The 20,737-nt window shown below is 35.8% G+C and overlaps 1 protein-coding gene across 3 annotated transcripts in view; it reads left to right on the top strand.

The window, feature by feature from the left end:
- Positions 1-440: 440 nt before the first annotated feature.
- slc75a1 (solute carrier family 75 member 1) overlaps positions 441-20,737 on the top strand; it is a 72,181-nt gene continuing 51,884 nt past the window's right edge. Inside the window, exons 1-6 of one of the 3 annotated variants that reach the window (XM_076269737.1) lie at positions 441-570; positions 1,276-1,487; positions 2,818-2,914; positions 3,174-3,277; positions 5,343-5,501; positions 18,994-19,182. In XM_076269737.1, coding sequence (XP_076125852.1) covers positions 1,281-1,487; positions 2,818-2,914; positions 3,174-3,277; positions 5,343-5,501; positions 18,994-19,182 — 756 coding nt within the window. In that variant the 5' untranslated portion in view covers positions 441-570; positions 1,276-1,280. Of the gene's footprint in view, positions 586-1,275; positions 1,488-2,817; positions 2,915-3,173; positions 3,278-5,342; positions 5,502-18,993; positions 19,183-20,737 lie in introns of all 3 variants that reach the window. The other 2 variants (XM_076269738.1, XM_076269736.1) reach the window with 2 other exon arrangements.

The raw sequence follows: 20,737 nt of genomic DNA, 5'->3' as shown, positions 1-20,737 counted from the left end.
GACGGTAGTATCGGGATGTTGTGTAATATCTCACGGCAAATCATGTGTGAGCAATGGGTATCAAATCTAGTGCATAAATTGTAAAATATGAAATATAGCTCATGTAAAGAAAGAACAGAAAAGCCCCCCCAAAACAAGTGCAATATGAACCGATTTATTTGACAGAAAGCATGTTGTATCATTTACTTAAAGATTGGTCGACAATGGAGTCACCAGAAAAAAGGCTTTTATTCGTCTGTGAGGAGTAGCCTACATGTTCGTCTGCTACTAGGCAAATGCCAGTGTCATCGCGTATTTGCAGTCAGCGCTGCCCCCTGTCGGTAGAAAATTGCAATATTTAAGGTGGAATCGAAACTTAACTACACCGCATTCTGAATGTGCGGCCAACTTCAGCTTCGTCATACCAGGCCATCACTACCGGATCTGCTCCACACTCATCAGCTAAGGAGCTACGTCACGTTGACGGGACGAAATAAGACACTGTTTCCTGGTATCGCACCCAAGTGAATTTATGAAATTTCTCACTTCCCCCGCAATCTGTAGATGCATTAGGACCAACAACCTATACAGGTAAAAACAATACGGGTATGTATTGAACTATTACATGTAATATCAAACATAGCCTGCCGATACCCATCTTTCAAAAAAACGCCTGCCAGAATCAAACGCCAGTAGAAGAAAACAAGGAAACAACTTTTACACATCCATGCTGATTTATTTGCATTTGGAGACAGCATGACATGGTCGAGGAAGTAAACTTGCACCATTTTAGTCTAGTCATTTTCCTCATTGTAATGCACCATTGTGGCGCATGTGTGACATTTATTTTCTGTAAAGAAATACGCTGGCATATATTCATACTTCTAGTTTGAATTTGGCGGAATTGCTTCTACAGAAATTGTCGTAGGCTATGTAGCCTAGACTATAATAGTTCCCTGTTTCTTTTAACCAGTGCTAAAATGCACAAGCCCTCAAATGTTTTAATAAGTGTTGAATATTAATGGTATTAAATAGGCTAACTCGACCGGTTTTTCCTTACAGTAGGCTAGCCACAAAAGACAGCATACGTCTTACTTCTGAAGTTCTTCAATTATATATAATTGTTTGGTTGGCTATGGGCTGCTATAGTAGCCTGTAGCAGATTGCTTCTTTTAACATAGCCTATTAATTCAGTTTAATTTGTACCAATAGTAGCCTACAGCTAATGTAAAAGCACCTTTTAATTGATCAGCTGTTTTAACTCATTATTTTGACACCTCCACCCCCACCCAATAGGGAAGATGGACCCCAAATCCCCTGCAGCTACTGATTTGTCCAAGGGATCACCAAATAATAAAGAGGAAATGACTACTGAACAGACCGCACAGGAAGGATCCTCTTCTAGGGTTATCACTATAGTTTTTGTATCACTTCTACTGGACCTTCTTGGGTTTACCCTCATTCTTCCTCTTCTTCCCTCCATCTTAGACCACTACAGTAAAAAAGACGTAAGTGTCCTATTATTATCTAATATGTACCCTAATATTTTTCATTGAATGAAACTCATTATGGTGGTAAGCCTGCCGACAGCAGTCTAAATTAGCTGCGCTGAAAGCACATGTTGTTAATGTCAAATCAGAGTATTTTCTGAATATATCTGTTTGTGTAAATGCATCCTATTTGTGTCAGGATTTTTTTGTTTGTGAATTTGAGTAAACATCTGGATATATCTTTCCATGCTCCGTGCCAGTGCTACTCATATCCCCAACTGTTTTTTAAAAACCTGCCCTCTGGTATTCCCACGCTACAAGCCACAGAAGCATTATTCAGTGCACGTCAAGGGCCATCTTTAACATCTTGATAGCACCAGACCAGAGCTAATATAAACATCTCAGGACACCGAAAGTTAAACTTAAAGCAGAGGGATGCATGTTGTAGTAGACCGCGTTCAACAGCTTGTGTGATTCCTTGCCTAGTACTTCAAAGCAATATCACAAGATCCTGTCTGAATCTAGCAAACTAGCTTTGAAACAACATTAACAACCCAGTATACATTAAAAGCTTGGTAACAATATATTCATTTATCTTTCATTCGTATCTTTCATTACATATTTAAATTAGGGCTGTCACGCGATTAAAAGCAATGAATCAAATTAATTACATACTCTGTGATTAATTAATCTAAATGAATTGCATGCATCCATTTTTGATATGAACATATTTTAAAAATATTTCAATTGACATTTTGGCAGATGAGTGAATCAATGAAAAGCCAAACCAACATTATAGAGTCAGTCAGTTTCAGGTATTTTTGGTGACTAGAGCTCCCCCTAAAGTCGTGATATATTTATATTTTACTTTGCCATTGTAAATTGCTTACTTCTCTTGGATGAATGGCCCAGTAGCCTATGGCGTAGGAAATGGAAGCTCTTTATAGTGCATGTCACTAATGTTCATAAAAAAATAGGCCTATATTTAATTTATTAAAAACAATAGGCCTATATTTAATTGCTTGTGGAATCAGCTGCCATCTGATATAAGAACTGCCCCCAAATCCAGGCTAAAAACCCACCTATCTCTGGCCTTCTCTGCCCTCTAACATGCTATGCTTGTTTTCTGTGTCCTGCTGTTCCTTGTTGAATGTGTAGATGTATGTGTATATGTATTTTATTTTATTTCTGTTTTGATTGCACTCTGTACAGCACTCAGGCTGCGTAGACTGTGTATAAATGTGCTTTAGAAATACATTTTACTTACTTACTTACGTGTTACTTGTGAGAATAACTGTATTATATTGTTGTACCTTTTCAATTTGTAACATTATACATTTTTTAACAGGATGCTGTCTACAATTCTCTGCAGAATGTGGTGGACTGGTTTAGAGTTGCTGTTGGAATTCCTCTTGACTTAAAATATAATAGTGTTCTTTTCGGAGGTAAGTACAGCATTCCTCTGAAAGCATGCTTGATGGCCTTCCATTAGCATAATTTACTTACCTGCCCTAAACAGCAACCTTTTATAGAATTTTTGTCATAGCAAAATGTCTGACGGTTTCAAACAATTCAATGTCCCTATACACTGGAGTTGTAGTAAATCAAACCTAATACAAAGGGTGGGCCGGAGGGTGTATACAGCACTATAATGTTGCTGAAAACACTAATGATTTAAAATTGTTTGTATTTTCTGCCTTGTAGGATTAATTGGATCCCTTTTTTCTTTTCTTCAATTCCTTTCTTCTCCTGTGATGGGAGCTGCATCTGATTGCTATGGCAGAAGACCATTGATACTGCTCACGACAGTTAGTTTGTTCCTTGAGAATGGTTCCCTGTCTGCCTGTCTAAAAATTAACTGTTACAAACATATGATATATTTTATTCAACAAAATAGCAATAAATCTGCTGATTCAAGGCTTTTGTTGGTTATGTTTCAGTTGTGTAATATTATGAGTACACAGTACAGCAGTCCCTCTGGGATTTCAAGTTTTTTTTTATGCTTCTGCAATGGCAATGTAAGGACCCTGTTCATGTTGCAGAGCACTTGTCATGCCATTTTGAGTCAGTTAGAAGGCACAAAAGTACAGTTTAGAACAGTGTTTCTTTATTTAGAAAGTTGAATTTGCATTTTCCTCTGGAGTTAAACGTTTGTTTGTAGGCCGTATAACAAGACTGTGTATTGATGTTGTGACAAGCTATGTTGAAATGAATAAATATCAGAACAAGAGGCTTTTGCGCAATAGTCAAAAGATAATATGCACCTTAATTGTAGCCTAGGAGAGTTTGCGAGGTGGAAAACGAGAGGAAAGTGTTTAAAATGTCCATTTAAATAGTAGGCTAATATAATGCACTGTTGAGTGTTTTAAATCCGAAATAATAAGGAATATGAGGAGGCTGCTATTAACTTTAAAGAGTACACCTACAACTGAAACTATCTACAGCCTATGACGCAAATTGAATAGCCATGTCCGGTATACGGCTGTCTGCTTTAGTTGACTAGATTTTAATCGGTCAAGTTGAAGAGCTGGTGTCCGTTAATGTTCGTGCAAATAGGCTGATTCATGTCCCTTGCATTTTGCAACTGCGAGAGGCGCCCCACAGAAATGTTTCATTTGGAAATGAGATGTCCACGCTGTCCCCTCTGCGACACGTTCGCCCCCCAGTTTCAGAGCTATTCTAAATGCTAAATTGCACAGAGGGACGTGACTGTGGTAAACAAACTATTATCCTAATATAAAACTGATAGCTTTCTTGGCTAAGGTATAAGTTAGGCCTATTACACAACATAAATTGTGCTGACGACCCAAATAAAATCTCCTGCGACCCACCCTTTGGGAAACACTGGTTTAGAACATGCCCCCATAATGCAGCTTGTAAGCACTTGTAACCGCGCTAACTCGCGTCAGACAGCACTGATTTTTTCTGACCGACAGTATTCTGTGAACATGATAAACTGAGCTCTGTGTTAAAATTGGCCAGATTTCTAAACATTTCAAACGTTGAATAACTTAAATAGCTGAAGACAGGTCAGCAGAAAAACAATACATGTCTTTGCTATTATGTTTGTTGGTAAGACATATGTGTTTGTGGATGTCTGCAGAAGGATGTCTGTAACCATCTGGCTGAATATTTTGTGAGGTACTGTTTGGAAGCTACAGTGATGAGTCAGATTTGCAGAAAAGTTTCAGTGGTTGACAAAACTGCAAATTGTCCAGAATTTGCGGGGATTGGTTGATATTGCGTTAATGGTTGTAATCACACCAGTACAAAATCCTGGATAGACTGACTACCATACCATTTGCTTCTCATGAATTTAAATACTGTACAGACTTACATAGATCACATTTATCTATGCATAATCCTACAAAATAGAAAGACATGTGTGCCTAATATGAGTCCTACATATGAGTCACGTTTATGTAATTTCTAAGAATCTTTTTACCTGTAATGTCAGCAAGTCATCCTATAATCACTTCCACATGATCTTCCGTTTGCACAATGTGTCGTCATCCGTCTCAATCATCGAGAAAAGTCCCCCACACATTAAAAAAACTGAATTTCATGATCTTCATTTTCCTTTTTCTCATTATTGTCCTACTTCAAATTATTTTACAGAAAGTAGAAATGAATGCGTTCTCTGCAGTTTATGATGTCTATTTTCTTTGTGTTCATTTATCTCATTGGACGGTATTTCCTACAAGCCACTGTTTTTTCCCCATGTGTTTTCCCTCCAATATACTGTTTTTTCCCTTATGTAACCTACTGTGTACTGTATGGTATGTGTAATGTAATGATTAATCTACTATGTAAAAAGATTAGTATTAATATTATATGCCTACTACATTTAAATATGTTTTATTATATTCTTAGGTGGGTGTGATGACCTCCTATCTCCTATGGGTGTTTTCTCACAGTTTCAGCATCTTCCTTCTGTCTCGTGTTGTCGGAGGGATTTGTAAAGGCAATGTCAGTCTCTGCACAGCCATGGTGGCTGATCAGCGTAATCCACAGGCTAGAAATCGAGGAATGGTTAGTAACTGGTAGAAACCGTGTCTTTTCTACCTTTCATATGTTTGTTATGATTATGGTTATTGTATTTAGCTTTTGTCCAAAGCGTCTTACAGAATATAAATCTTACAATAGTTAATCTTAACAGTAAACAGTTTTTTTTTAAAGTTGGTAAACCAAAATTAAGCAATATACTAATAATAACAATAATGTTATGGTTAAATGGTGGTTCAAACTCAAAGTGTTTTACAGTTGAAGCAGGCAAACTAAAATGATGCAAGCTACAGAGACTTAGAGGGTCGAAGACTTAAAGGGATGGTTTGCTGTAAACACAACCTAGTGTCTATTTATAGAAGATAACAAGTTCAAACTTTTGTTTGGGAGCAAAATGACATTAATTAGAGGAATTTTGAGCTAGACTGTTGCTTGTAGCAGTGGGCATGGAGCCACGTAAAAAAATGCTATTTTTAAAGCACTGTCAAAAATCAAAATAGCCTTACACTTCAGTTGTAGTGTGGAGAGGGTCCCTACAGACAAAATTGAAGTATTCTAAACTTTGAAAGTGTACAAAGAGGTTATAACCAGGGCTTTGAACCGGTTCAAGGAACGAAAACGAAAACCGGGAACTTTTTGTATTTTACAGGGAACAGAAACGAAACCGGAAACGTTATTATTTTTTATGTTCTGGAACAGGAACACTTATTTAAAAATAATGTTAACCGGTTAATACCGGTTTTATTTCGTTCCTCAAAGTTTTCGTTGCCTAATTAACTAAAAAAAAAAAAGTAATTATTTTCCTGCGCACGTTACGTGGGCAGCCGTGGCCCACTGGTTAGCACTCTGGACTTGTAACCGGAGGGTTGCCGGTTCGAGCCCCGACCAGTGGGCCGCGGCTGAAGTGCCCTTGAGCAAGGCACCTAACCCCTCACTGCTCCCCGAGCGCCGCCGTTGAAGCAGGCAGCTCACTGCGCCGGGATTAGTGTGTGCTTCACCTCACTGTGTTCACTGTGTGCTAAGTGTGTTTCACTAATTCACCGATTGGGTTAAATGCAGAGACCAAATTTCCCTCACGGGATCAAAAAAAAGTATATATACTTATACTTACGATGACGGCTGAGGTTCACTTCCTGTGTGACATCACATCAGACATTCGCTGACTGAATGGAGAGAGAGCGGTGGATTACAAAGTCTCCACTCCACATCTTAAATAAGAGGTAAATTACGATCCATCGTTAATTAAAACGCTCATTCCAAGCACAATATCAATAGCTATATTTGTCGACTCCACGTTAATGATGGACTAGCGAACATTTGGCTAAATGGCGCCAACACCTCTGTTTGCCTAATACACAGATGGCTTGTTACGGTATGAGTAGGCCTACTGGATGGCCTTTCCCCTGACAGTTGGAATTTGTGGCATAACCACGTGTCTTAATAATGTCGTTACGTTTGTGTGGAAATTTTCTCTTTTAACAATAAACTACACATTTGAAATAATTGTAAGCCTATTTAATTATTATTATTAATAATAATATAATTATTATTATTTAATAATGGTTGTAATATTATTACATTTGGTTTAAGCTGGATGAGAAAGATGTGACATAATTCTATAGCATTAAACAGCTGACAGGAACGAAATTAACCGTTCCGGGAACAGTATTTTTTTGTTCTAACCGGTTCGGGAACGTCAATTTATTGGTGGAACTCATAACCGGAAACGTTATAATTCTGTTTCTGTTCGGAACGAACCGATTGGGGGAAAAAATCGGTTCAAAGCCCCGGTTATAACAAGGGCTGTTTGTGAAGCCTTAGCTTGTCTTCTGTCGCTTCAAATCAGTGGGTGCGTTCAACTTCTTGCAGCGCTGTTCAAATCTAGCTGGACGTTACAATGCAAACATCCATCACATATAGCCAGATCTGCACAGCACAGATCCAGCCAATCATGTTCGTGTGCTGTCTCTTCCAGCACCTTGGTACATTCAAAAGGTTTCTGTTTAAGCACCATTTGTAAAACTATTTAATTAGAGTGCATGAAAATGCAATCTACTGTTATCCGATTTCTTCTTATTATAGTGCATGAAAATGCACTATACTGTTCTTCCAAATCTTTTTACAGTGAAATGCACTGTACTGTTCTTCCTAGGCAACTTCTTCTTCTTATTACAGTGCATGTAAATGCACTGTACTGTTCTTCCTAGGCAACTTCTTCTTCTTATTATTATTATTCCGCTTACCACTTTTTCTAGACGCAATTTCTCTTGAACAGTTTAACTTAGAAACTTCATTCAAACTTTGTAACGTAGCTCTTCAAACAGATCGGGTTGCTATATATTTTCAACTTTGAAACTTTTATACTTTTCAAACTATTAAAGGAAAAACTTTTTAAAAATCCCCATAGACTTAACATTGCCGATTATGACATCATAATACGGCCATTAAGCAATTAGAATCCTATGGCAGGTGTTCAGGCCACCTGGATCTCAACTGCCAGTCTCAGGCTTTAAGCATACAAACTGGCCCTATTAAGACTACACATCCTGTTAAACTGCTTCTTCTGCCAAAAACTGTTTCAAAATAAAAGTCCTCACTACAATATTTTACTGTTAAACAATTTAACCCTTTAAACTACTGAACTTTTTAACTGTTCAGCCATTGTAACTGTTACTTGTCATCAACTATGACTCCTACCCACTGTAGCTGGTTAGCATGCTAGCATGTTAGCATACTAGCATGTTAACATGCTAGTTAACATTTTTAGCAAAACTGCTAAAAATGATTAGCTAAGTTAGCTAAGTCACATGGTTAGCATAGTTAACATGCTAGCATGTTAACATGTTATTTAGCATAGTTAGCATAACTGTTAAAAATAATTAGCGAAGTTAGCTAAGTCACATGGTTAACATAATTAGCATGTTAGCATGCTAATTAACATAGTTATCATAACTAATAAAAATTATTAGCTAGGTTAGCTAAGTCATATGGTTAACATAGTTAACATTTTAACATTGTTAGCATGCTAGTTAGCATAGTAACTTGGTTAACATTATTATCTTTGTTAACTGCTAGCAAACATTGGAGCCATTCCAACTGTTAGTTATCGTCAACTATCTGCCTAAATAATTTAACCATTTCAATTATCAACATATTTAACTGTTCAGTCATTCCAACTATATTAAACCTTATCTACCAAGCAAATAATTTAACCATATGAACTCATCATATTTTTGCATTTTCATGCACTGTATTTCCTTCAGGAAATGCTTTTCTAGTTCTTCTTATTCTTCTTCTTCTAACGCGTTTAATGCAGCTTCAACCGTTTAACGTAGAAACTTCATTCAAACTTTGTTGCTTAGGCCTTACTTAGGACAAGAGTGCTATGTATTTTTCATCTTTGTAACTTTTATACTTTTTAAACTATTAATTAAAAACTATCAAAATTTCCCCATTGACTTAACATTATGATTATGACATCACAATACGGCCGTTAAGCAATTAGAATCCTATGGCAGGTGTTCGGGCCACCTGCATCAACTGCCAGTCTCAGGCTTTAAGCATACAAACTGGCCCTATTAAGACTACACATCCTGTTCAACTGCTTCCTCTGCCAAAAACTGTTTCAAAATAAAAGTCCTCACTACAATATTTCACTGTTAAACAATTTAACCCTTTAAACTACTGAACTTTTTAACTGTTTAGCCATTGTAACTGTTACTTGTCATCAACTATGACTCCTACCCACTGTAGCTAGTTAGCATGGTTAGCATAGTTAGCATGCTAGCATGTTAGCATGCTAGTTTACATTTTTAGCAAAACTGCTAAAAATGATTAGCTAAGTTAGCTAAGTAACATGGTTAACATAGTTAGCATGCTAGCATGTTAACATGCTAGTTAGCATTTTTAGCAAAACTGCTAAAAATGATTAACTAAGTTAGCTAAGTAACATGGTTAACATAGTTACCATGTTAGCATGCTAGTTAGCATAGTTAACATAACTGTTAAAAATGATTAGCTAAGTTAGCTAAGTAAAATGGTTAGCATAATTAGCATGTTAACATGCTAGTTAGCATTTTTAGCAAAACTGCTAAAAATGATTAGCTAAGTAACATGGTTAGCATAGTTAGCATGCTAGCATGTTAGGATGCTAGTTAGCATAACTACTAAATATGAAAACATTAGCTAAGTTAACTAAGTTAAGTAACTTGGTTAACATTATTATCTTTGATAACATAGTTAGCATAACTGCTAGCAAACATTAGAGCCATTCCAACTGTCAGTTATCGTCAATTATCTACCTAAATAATTTAACCATTTAAATTATCCATCTATTTAACCGTTCAATCATTCCAACTATATTAAACCTTATCTACCAAGCAAATCATTTAACTATATAAACTATCCACCTATTTAACTGTTCAGTCATTCCAACTATATTAAACCTCATCTACCTAGCAACCAATATAGTTTGTTTTTACTCTGTATGATATTTTACATCATATTTTTTGCATTTTCATGCACCGTATTTCCTTCAGGAAATGCTTTTCTAGTTCTTATTATTTTTCTTCTTCTAACACAGTTAATGCAGCTTCAACCGTTTAACGTAGAAACTTCATTCAAACTATGTTGCGTAGGTCTTACTTAGGACATGTGGGCTATGTATTTTTCATCTTTGTAACTTTTATACTTTTTAAACTATTAATTAAAAACTACTCAAAATTTCCCCATAGACTTAACATGGGCTGATGACATCACAATGGACTAATTAACTTGATTTGCACCTGGTATCATCTTCCAGCTGCTCATCTAGGCCCCATCAAAGAATCAGTTCAACTGATTGTACCTGTATCAACTGCTTTCTACTGAACTAGACCAACTCTCTCTGTCTCTCCATTCTACAAGGATATAAGACACATTTCCTCCAACTTTCTATCCATTCATCCTCTTCAAACCATTCACTCATCCACCCATTAAACTATCCATCAACATCCATTAAACAATCTGCCTATCAACATCCATTCAACTTTCTGTCTATCAACATCCATTACACTATCTACATTTAACTTTTAAACTATATACTCTGTCTCAGGCTTTAAGCATACAATGTGGCTCTATTAAGACTGCCGTTAAGCAGTTAGAATCCTAGGCCAGGTGGCCAGGCCACCTGCATCAACTGCCAGTCTCAGGCTTTAAGCATACAAACTGGCCCTATTAAGACTACACATCCTGTTCAACTGCTTCCTCTGCCAAAAACTGTTTCAAAATAAAAGTCCTCACTACAATATTTCACTGTTAAACAATTTAACCCTTTAAACTACTGAACTTTTTAACTGTTCAGCCATTGTAACTGTTATTTGTCATCAACTATGACTCCTACCCACTGTAGCTAGTTAGCATGGTTAACATAGTTAGCATGTTAACATGCTAATTAGCATTTTTAGCAAAACTGCTAAAAATGATTAGCTAAGTTAGCTAAGTCACATGGTTAGCATAGTTAGCATGCTAACATATTAGCATGCTAGTTAGCATTTTTACAAAACTGCTAAAAATGATTAGCTAAGTTAGCTAAGTCACATGGTTAACATAGTTAGCATGCTAGCATGTTAGCATGCTAGTTAGCATTTTTGGCAAAACTGCTAAAAATGATTAGCTAAGTTAGCTAAGTCACATGGTTAGCATAGTTAGCATGCTAACATGTTAGCATGCTAGTTAGCATTTTTTATAAAACTGCTATAAATGATTAGCGAAGTTAGCTAAGTCACATAGTTAACATAATTAGCATGTTAACATGCTAATTAGCATAGTTATCAAAACGAATAAAAATTATTAGCTAGGTTAGCTAAGTCATATGGTTAGCATAGTTAATATTTTAACATTGTTAACATGCTAGTTAGCATAGTTACTTGTTTAGCATTATTATCTTTAATATAGTTAGCATAACTACTAGCAAACATTGGAGCCATTCCAACTGTTAGTTATCGTCAACTATCTGTCTAAATAATTTAACCATTTCAATTATCAACCTATTTAACTGTTCAGTCATTCCAACTATAGTAAACCTTATCTACCAAGCAAATAATTTAACCATATGAACTCATCATATTTTTGCATTTTCATGCACTGTATTTCCTTCAGGAAATGCTTTTCTAGTTCTTATTATTCCTCTTCTTCTAACGCAGTTAATGCAGCTTCAACCGTTTAACGTAGAAACTTCATTCAAACATTGACACGTAGGTCTTAATTAGGACATGTGGGCTTTGTATTTTTCAACTTTGTAACTTTTATACTTTTTAAACTATTAATTAAAAACTATCAAAATTTTCCCATTGACTTAACATTGCCCTTTATGACATCACAGCAATTAGAATCTTATGGCAGGTGTTCAGGCCAGCTGGCCCAACTGCCATTCTCAGGCTTTAAGCATACAAACTGGCCCTATTAAGACTACACATCCTGTTCAACTGCTTCCTCTGCCAACAACTGTTTCAAAATAAAAGTCCTCACTACAATATTTCACTGTTAAACAATTTAACCCTTTAAACTACTGAACTTTTTAACTGTTCAGCCATTGTAACTGTTACTTGTCATCAACTATGACTCCTACCCACTGTAGCTAGTTAGCTAAGTTAGCTAAGTAACTTGGTTAGCATAGTTAGCATGTTAGCATGCTAGTTAGCATTTTTAGCAAAACTGCTAAAAATGATTAGCTAAGTTAGCTAAGTCACATGGTTAGCATAGTTAACATGCTAACATGTTAGCATGCTAGTTAGCTTAGCTAAGTTAGCTAAGTCACATGGTTAACATAGTTAACATGTTAGCATGCTAGTTAGCATAGTTAGCATAACTGTTAAAAATTATTAGCGAAGTTAGCTAAGTCATATGGTTAGCATAGTTAACATTTTAATATTGTTACCATGCTAGTTAGCATAGTAACTTGGTTAACATTATTATCTTTGTTAACATAGTTAACATAACTGCTAGCAAACATTGGAGCCATTCCAACTGTTAGTTATCGTCAACTATCTGCCTAAATAATTTAACCATTTCAATTATCAACCTATTTAACTGTTCAGTCATTCCAACTATAATAAACCTTATCTACCAAGCAAATAATTTAACCATATGAACTCATCATATTTTTGCATTTTCATGCACTGTATTTCCTTCAGGAAATGCTTTTCTAGTTATTATTATTCTTCTAACGCACTTAATGCAGCTTCAACCGTTTAACGTAGAAACTTCATTCAAACTATGTTACGTAGGTCTTACTTATGACATGTGGGCTTTGTATTTTTCACCTTTGTAACTTTTATACTTTTTAAACTATTAATTAAAAACTATTCAAAATTTCCCAATTGACTTAACACTATGATTATGACATCACAATACGGCCGTTAAGCAATTAGAATTCTGTGGCAGGTGTTTGGGCCAGCTGCATCAACTGCCAGTCTCAGGCTTTAAGCATACAAATTGGCCCTATTAAGACTACACATCCTGTTCAACTGCTTCCTCTGCCAAAAACTGTTTCAAAATAAAAGTCCTCACTACAATATTTCACTGTTAAACAATTTAACCCTTTAAACTACTGAACTTTTCAACTGTTCAGCCATTGTAACTGTTACTTGTCATCAACTATGACTCCTACCCACTGTAGCTAGTTAGCTAAGTTAGCTAAGTAACATGGTTAGCATTGTTAGCATGTTAGCATGTTAGTTAGCATGCTAGTTAGCATTTTTAACAAAACTGCTAAAAATGATTAGCTAAGTCACATGGTTAGCATAGTTAGCATGCTAGCATGTTAGCATGCTAGTTAGCATTTTTTATAAAACTGCTAAAAATGATTAGCTAAGTTAGCTAAGTCACATGGTTAGCATAGTTAGCATGCTAGCATGTTAGCATGCTAGTTAGCATTTTTTATAAAACTGCTAAAAATGATTAGCTAAGTTAGCTAAGTCACATGGTTAGCATAGTTAGCATGCTAACATGTTAGTTAGCATTTTTAGCAAAACTACTAAAAATGATTAGCTAAGTTAGCTAAGTCACATGGTTAGCATAGTTAGCATGCTAGCATGTTATCATGCTAGTTAGCATTATTAGCAAAACTACTAAAAATGATTAGCTAAGTTAGCTAAGTCACATAGTTAGCATAGTTAGAATGTTAGCATGTTAATTAGCATAGTTATCATAACTAATAAAAATGATTAGCTAGGTTAGCTTAGTCATATGATTAGCATAGTTAACATTTTAACATTGGTAGCATGCTAGTTAGCATAGTAACTTGGTTAACATTATTATCTTTGTTAACATAGTTAGCATAACTACTAGAAAACATTGGAGCCATTCCAACTGTGTGAACTATCTGCCTAAATAATTTAACCATTTCAATTATCAACCTATTTAACTGGTTAGTCATTCCAACTATATTAAACCTTATCTACCAAGCAAATAATTTAACCATATGAACTTATCAAATTTTTGCGTTAACAGTTACAATGGCTGAACAGTTAAAAAGTTCAGTAGTTTAAAGGGTTAATTTGTTTAACAGTGAAATATTGTAGTGAGGACTTTTATTTTGAAACGGTTTTTGGCAGAGGAAGCAGTTGGACAGGATGTGTAGTCTTAATAGGGCCAGTTTGTATGCTTAAAGCCTGAGACTGGCAGTTGAAACAGGTGGCCCGAACACCTGCCGTAGGATTCTAATTGCTTAACGGCCGTATTGTGATGTCATAATCATAATGTTAAGTCAATGGGGAAATTTTGATTCGTTTTTAATTAATAGTTTAAAAAGTATAAAAGTTACAAAGTTGAAAAATACAAAACTCACATGTCCTAAGTAAGACCTACGTAACATAGTTTGAATGAAGTTTCTACGTTAAACGGTTGAAGCTGCATTAAGTGCGTTAGAAGAATAATAATAATAATAATAATAATAATAAAATGCCTTGGAATAACAGTACAGTGCATTTTCATGCACTGTAATAAAATGCCTTGGAATAACAGTACAGTGCATTTTCATGCACTGTAATAATAATAAAATGCCTTGGAATAACAGTACAGTGCATTTTCATGCACTGTAATAAAATGCCTTGGAATAACAGTACAGTGCATTTTCATGCACTGTAATAAAATGCCTTGGAATAACAGTACAGTGCATTTTCATGCACTGTAATAATAAAATGCCTTGGAATAACAGTACAGTGCATTTTCATGCACTGTAATAAAATGCCTTGGAATAACAGTACAGTGCATTTTCATGCACTGTAAAAAGCCTTGGAATAACAGTACAGTGCATTTTCATGCACTGTAATAAAATGCCTTGGAATAACAGTACAGTGCATTTTCATGCACTGTAATAATAACTAGAAAAGCATTTCCTGAAGGAAATACAGTGCATGAAAATGCAAAAATTTGATGCGTTCATATGGTTAAATTATTTGCTTGGTAGATAAGGTTTACTATAGTTGGAATGACTGAACAGTTAAATAGGTTGATAATTGAAATGGTTAAATTATTTAGGCAGATAGTTGACGATAACTAACAGTTGGAATGGCTCCAATGTTTGCTAGTAGTTATGCTAACTATGTTAAAGATAATAATGGTAACCAAGTAACTATGCTAACTAGCATGCTAACAATATTAAAATGTTAACTATGCTAACCATATGACTTAGCTAACCTAGCTAATAATTTTTATTAGTTATGATAACTATGCTAATTAACATGTTAACATGCTAATTATGTTAACCATGTGACTTAGCTAACTTCGCTTATCATTTTTAACAGTAATGCTAACTAGCATGCTAACATGCTAGCATGCTAACATGCTAACCATGTGACTTAGCTAACTTAGCTAATCATTTTTAGCAGTTTTGCTAAAAAATGCTAACTAGCATGTTAACATGCTAGCATGCTAACTATGCTAACCATATGACTTAGCTAACTTAGCTAATCATTTTTAGCAGTTTTGAAAAAAATGCTAACTAGCATGCTAACATGTTAGCATGCTAACTATGCTAACCATGTGACTTAGCTAACTTAGCTAATCGTTTTTAACAGTTTTGCTAAAAATGCTAACTAGCATGCTAACTAGCATGCTAACATGCTAGCATGCTAACTATGCTAACCAAGTTACTTAGCTATCTTAGCTAACTAGCTACAGTGGGTAGGAGTCATAGTTGATGACAAGTAACAGTTACAATGGCTGAACAGATAAAAGTTCAGTAGTTTAAAGGGTTAAATTGTTTAACAGTGAAATATTGTAGTGAGGACTTTTATTTTGAAACAGTTTTTGGCAGAGGAAGCAGTTGAACAGGATGTGTAGTCTTAATAGGGCCAGTTTGTATGCTTAAAGCCTGAGACTGGCAGTTGATGCAGCTGGCCCGAACACCTGCCATAGGATTCTAATTGCTTAACGGCTCTATTGTGATGTCATCAGCCCATGTTAAGTCTATGGGGAAATTTTGAACAGTTTTTAATTAATAGTTTAAAAAGTATAAAAGTTACAAAGCTGAAAAATACAAAGCACCCATGTCCTAAGTAAGACCTACGTAACATAGTTTGAATGAAGTTTCTACGTTAAGCGGTTGAAGCTGCATTAATTGCGTTAGAAGAAGAAGAATAAGAAGCCTAGGAAGAACAGTACAGTGCATTTTCATGCACTGTAATAAGAAGCCTAGGAAGAACAGTACAGTGCATTTTCATGCACTGTAATAAGCATAAGAATAAGAAGCCTAGGAAGAACAGTACAGTGCATTTTCATGCACTGTAATAAGAAGAATAAGAAGCCTAGGAAGAACAGTACAGTGCATTTTCATGCACTGTAATAAAATGCCTTGGAATAACAGTACAGTGCATTTTCATGCACTGTAATAAAATGCCTTGGAATAACAGTACAGTGCATTTTCATGCACTGTAATAAGAAGAAGAAGCCTAGGAAGAACAGTACAGTGCATTTTCATGCACTGTAATAAGAAGAATAAGAAGCCTAGGAAGATCAGTACAGTGCATTTTCATGCACTGTAATAAGAAGCCTAGGAAGAACAGTACAGTGCATTTTCATGCACTGTAATAAGAAGAAGCCTAGGAAGAACAGTACAGTGCATTTTCATGCACTGTAATAATAATAAAATGCCTTGGAATAACAGTACAGTGCATTTGCATGCACTGTAATTAGAATCCTATGCCAGGTGTTCAGGCCACCTGGATGGCTCATATATGGCTCTGGCCAGGCCACCTGGATCAACTGAGTTTCTCAGGCTTTATGACATCATAGCAATTAGAATATTGTGCCAGGTGGCCAGGCCACCTTGATCAACTGTCAGTTTCTCAGGCTTTAAGCATACAGTCTCATTCTATGCTATAAGCCTGAGAAACTGTTCAGTCATTCCAACTATATTAAACCTCATCTATATAGCAAATAGTTTAACCTTTTAAAATATCCACCTAATTTACTGTTCAGTCATTCCAACTATATTAAACCTCATCTACCTAGTTCAGTCATTCCAACTATATTAAACATCATCTACCTAGCAAATAATTTAACCTTTTAAACCATTCACCTATTTTAACTGTTCAGTCATTCCAACTATATTAAACCTCATCTACCTAGTTCAGTCATTCCAACTATATTAAACCTTATCTACCTAGCAAATAATTTAACCTTTTAAACCATCCACCTATTTCACTGTTCAGTCGTTCCAACTATATTAAACCTCGTCTACCTAGTTCAGTTATTCCAACTACATTAAACCGCATCTACCTAGTAAATAATTTAACCTTTTAAGCTAACCACCTATTTAACTGTTCAGTCATTCCAACTATATTAAACCTCATCTATCTAGCAAATAATTTAACCGTTTCAAAATAAAAGTCTCCACTAGCTAGTTAGCATCATTAGCATTGTTCAACATTCATGAAACTATGTGTATCAACATCCATTAAACTATATGTCTATTAACAACTTTTAAACTATCTACATTCAACTTTTATACTGTCTACTTGTAAACTATCAACTTTTATTAAGCTATGCTGTCTGTCCTAGCGTCATTTTCATGCACTCGTAATTCCCTGGAATTACATTCTCTAGTTCTTCTTCTAACGCTTTTTCTGCGTCTAATGCGGCTTCAACCGTTTAATGTAGAAACTTCATTCAAACTGCGTTAAGTAGGTCTTACTTAGGACAGGTGTGGAATGTATTTTTCATATTTGTAACTTTTATACTTTTTGAACTATTAATTAAAAACTACTGAAAATTTCCCCATAGACTTAACATTGCCGATTATGGCATCACAATAGGGCACTTGGAATCCTATGCCAAGTGTTCCGGCCAGAGCCATATGGTTCCGGCCACCTCCAGCAACTGTCTGTCTCAGGCTTTAAGCATACAATCTGGCTCTCTTTAGACTGCAGATCCTGTTCAACTGTTTCCTCTGCCCACAACTGTTTCAAAATAAAAGTCTCCACTACAATAATTCCCTATTAAATAATTTAACCATTTAAACTATCCAACTATTTAACTGTTCACCTATTCCAACTGTCAGTTATCATCAACTATGCCTCTAGCCTACAGTACTATATTAAACCACCACCTACCTAGCAACCATTGAAATTAAGCATCTATGTCAGTTTCCATAGCAACCAACATGATTATATTAGCAAACCACTGTAGTAACTCCTTTATTTCTGATAGTAGCCACCATGGACACCCTAGCAACAACCTAGCAACGACTTCAAGTACCCTAGCAACAGCCTAGCAACCACATTCACAGTTAAAACCTAGCAACCAGCATAGCAATCACCATACTACTCTACTACTCTAGCAACAGTCAGTTGTCATCAACTTTGACTCCCGTCAACTGTTTCCTCTGCCCACAACTGTTTCAAAATAAAACTCCTCACTACAATAATTCCATTTTAAATAATTTAACCATTTTAACTATCCAACTATTGTTCAGCCTTTCAAACTGTCAGTTGTCATCAACTACAGTATGACTCCTGCCAACTGTTTCCTCTGCCCACAACTGTTTCAAAATAAAAGTACTCACTACAATAATTCCCTATTAAATAACCTAACCATTTTCACTTTCCAACTATTTAACTGTTCAGCCATTCCAACTGTCAGTCGTCATCAACTACAACTCCCGCCAACTGTTCCCTCTGTCCTCAACTTCAACTTCAAAATAAGTCCTCAATACAATAATTCTCTATTAAATAATTTAACCATTTAAACTATCCAACTTTTTAAATGTTCAACTATTCCAACTGTCAGTTGTCATCAACTACAACTCCCCACCAAACTTTTTTCTCTATCTGACCTCAATCTTTTTACTTGGATTAGATTTTAAACAATATTTAATTTTATTCAGCAGCCATTTTACCATTTTCATGCACTCGTAATTCCCAGGAATTACATTCTCTAGTTTCTTATTGTTGTCTTATTGTAAATCATTTGTACAAAACCATCTTTTAAACACCTTAACTGTAACTATAACTGTAATATCTTATTTTTTTTTAACTAGGCTATGATAGGTGTTGCCTTCTCCCTTGGATTCACACTGGGACCAATACTGGGTGCCTATTTTGCACAAAGGACTAAAGAAGTTGAGGAGTTTTATCAGGGACCAGCTTTATTAGCCATGGCTTTCTCTGTGGCGGATCTGTTTTTCATCTTTGTCATGTTACCAGAAACTTTACACAGAGACAATGAGGTAAGCTTGTCAATAGAGTACATGCAAACACTTGAGCCTTTAAAGTAACATAATGTTGGAATTCCTCTATTTGTCAATCCTCAATGTACTGCGTACCCATTTAAGTGCTAGAGGGGTACCCAGCACCTTCCCGCAACAACATGAGTTTCCATTTTCCTTATTGTACAGTAAGTCAGTGATGATCATAATAAGTTTGAAGCTGCTATTTGACGGTAAAATAACAGCATTGTGTTGCTTTAAAGGTATTGTATATGTACAGTATATAACAAGTTTGGTTAAAATAATGTAAAAAATCTATTTATTTTTAGTAACACTTACCAACTGTCCAGCCTTGCTTGTAAGTTCACTTTGTATCTTAAGATGTGATAGTGAGTCACTGTGGCGAAAATAGCGATAGGGGAAAATATAAGGAGTAATATGCCTTTCAGTTAAAGGCCCCCTTAAGAGTTTTTTATTTCTTTACCTAAAAATAACGTTTCCAAAATCATTTCAATAGCACATAAACTCTTAAGGTAAACGACACTTCAGCTGCACTCTGAGCAGGACTTATCGCTGGTAAACCAGCTCCGAAATCTAAATGGAAGAGAGCTACTATGCCACAGGAATGTGGAAATCTCTTTCTACAGACTGCTGTCAGTGCATTCCCTCTATATTGTATGGGAGTTCAGACTTTGTTGCAAAAGACTCATATCTAGTCCATTTATTATTGTGCTTCTTAACTGTAGGGGGACCTTAAGGGCAAATCTTCTTTAGTGCTGCTTAATCATAAATGGGTTTACATAATGGTTAGCCTGTCAGCTAGCTCAAGAGCTTGAGTGCTCAAATAAAGACATACAGGGGTCTATTACCTGGGTCGGTGGGCACGGGCACTCAGACCCAAATATGGCATGGGCGCTGTACCCAGTTGCTTCACAGCACCTCCCATTCAGGTGCTCTTTGCAGGGCAGAAACATTTTCTTACATTCATTCTGAGTTTGTTCATTCTTAATAGTTACTATGTATGATGTAGCCCTATAGATACTCTAGTAAATGTGTAGGACTAATTTTAGCCCTTAACGTATAGCAGGACATAATTAACACTGGACTGTGTTTTGAACGACAGAACTTGCTATTTTCGAACAATAATGCTTTTCTGCAGTTGTGAGTACGTCGTTATTTTAACAAAAGCTGTGTCGTACCATGGTGGTTTAGCAACGACTAAGCTACCCTTTCTAAAAAAGAAGCTTAGAGTGGTGTTCCAAACATGCAAAAGGGATGTTCAGACTACAGTAGGCCTTCTAACAGTGTTGTAGTTCATCAACTGGATGTGTTTTCCCTGCGTTCATTAGGGAAACATTAGGCTGCACTTAGGCTATGACCGTATTGGCAAGCATTTATAATCGTGCCAATGGATGAGAGCTGGGTGGAGCATATGATGAATAGGTGAATGTGCGACCTGAAAGAAAAAACTGTCAGATTAAATGCACTTGAAGTAAATAGTGGCGAATGAAACACACATAGGCCCCTATTTTGCACCCTGGCAAATGGCGTAAAACTCGTTTTCCACCCGGCTCAA

Source organism: Alosa pseudoharengus, unplaced genomic scaffold (genome assembly GCF_046254945.1).
Source record: "Alosa pseudoharengus isolate Yale_2024_CS ecotype anadromous, Long Island Sound unplaced genomic scaffold, YU_APseudo_1.1 YU_APseudo_1.1_scf_6, whole genome shotgun sequence".
NCBI classification, from domain to species: Eukaryota; Metazoa; Chordata; class Actinopteri; order Clupeiformes; family Clupeidae; genus Alosa; species Alosa pseudoharengus.
Note: the sequence above shows the minus strand (reverse complement) of the source record. Positions and strands in the feature narration are given on the sequence as shown.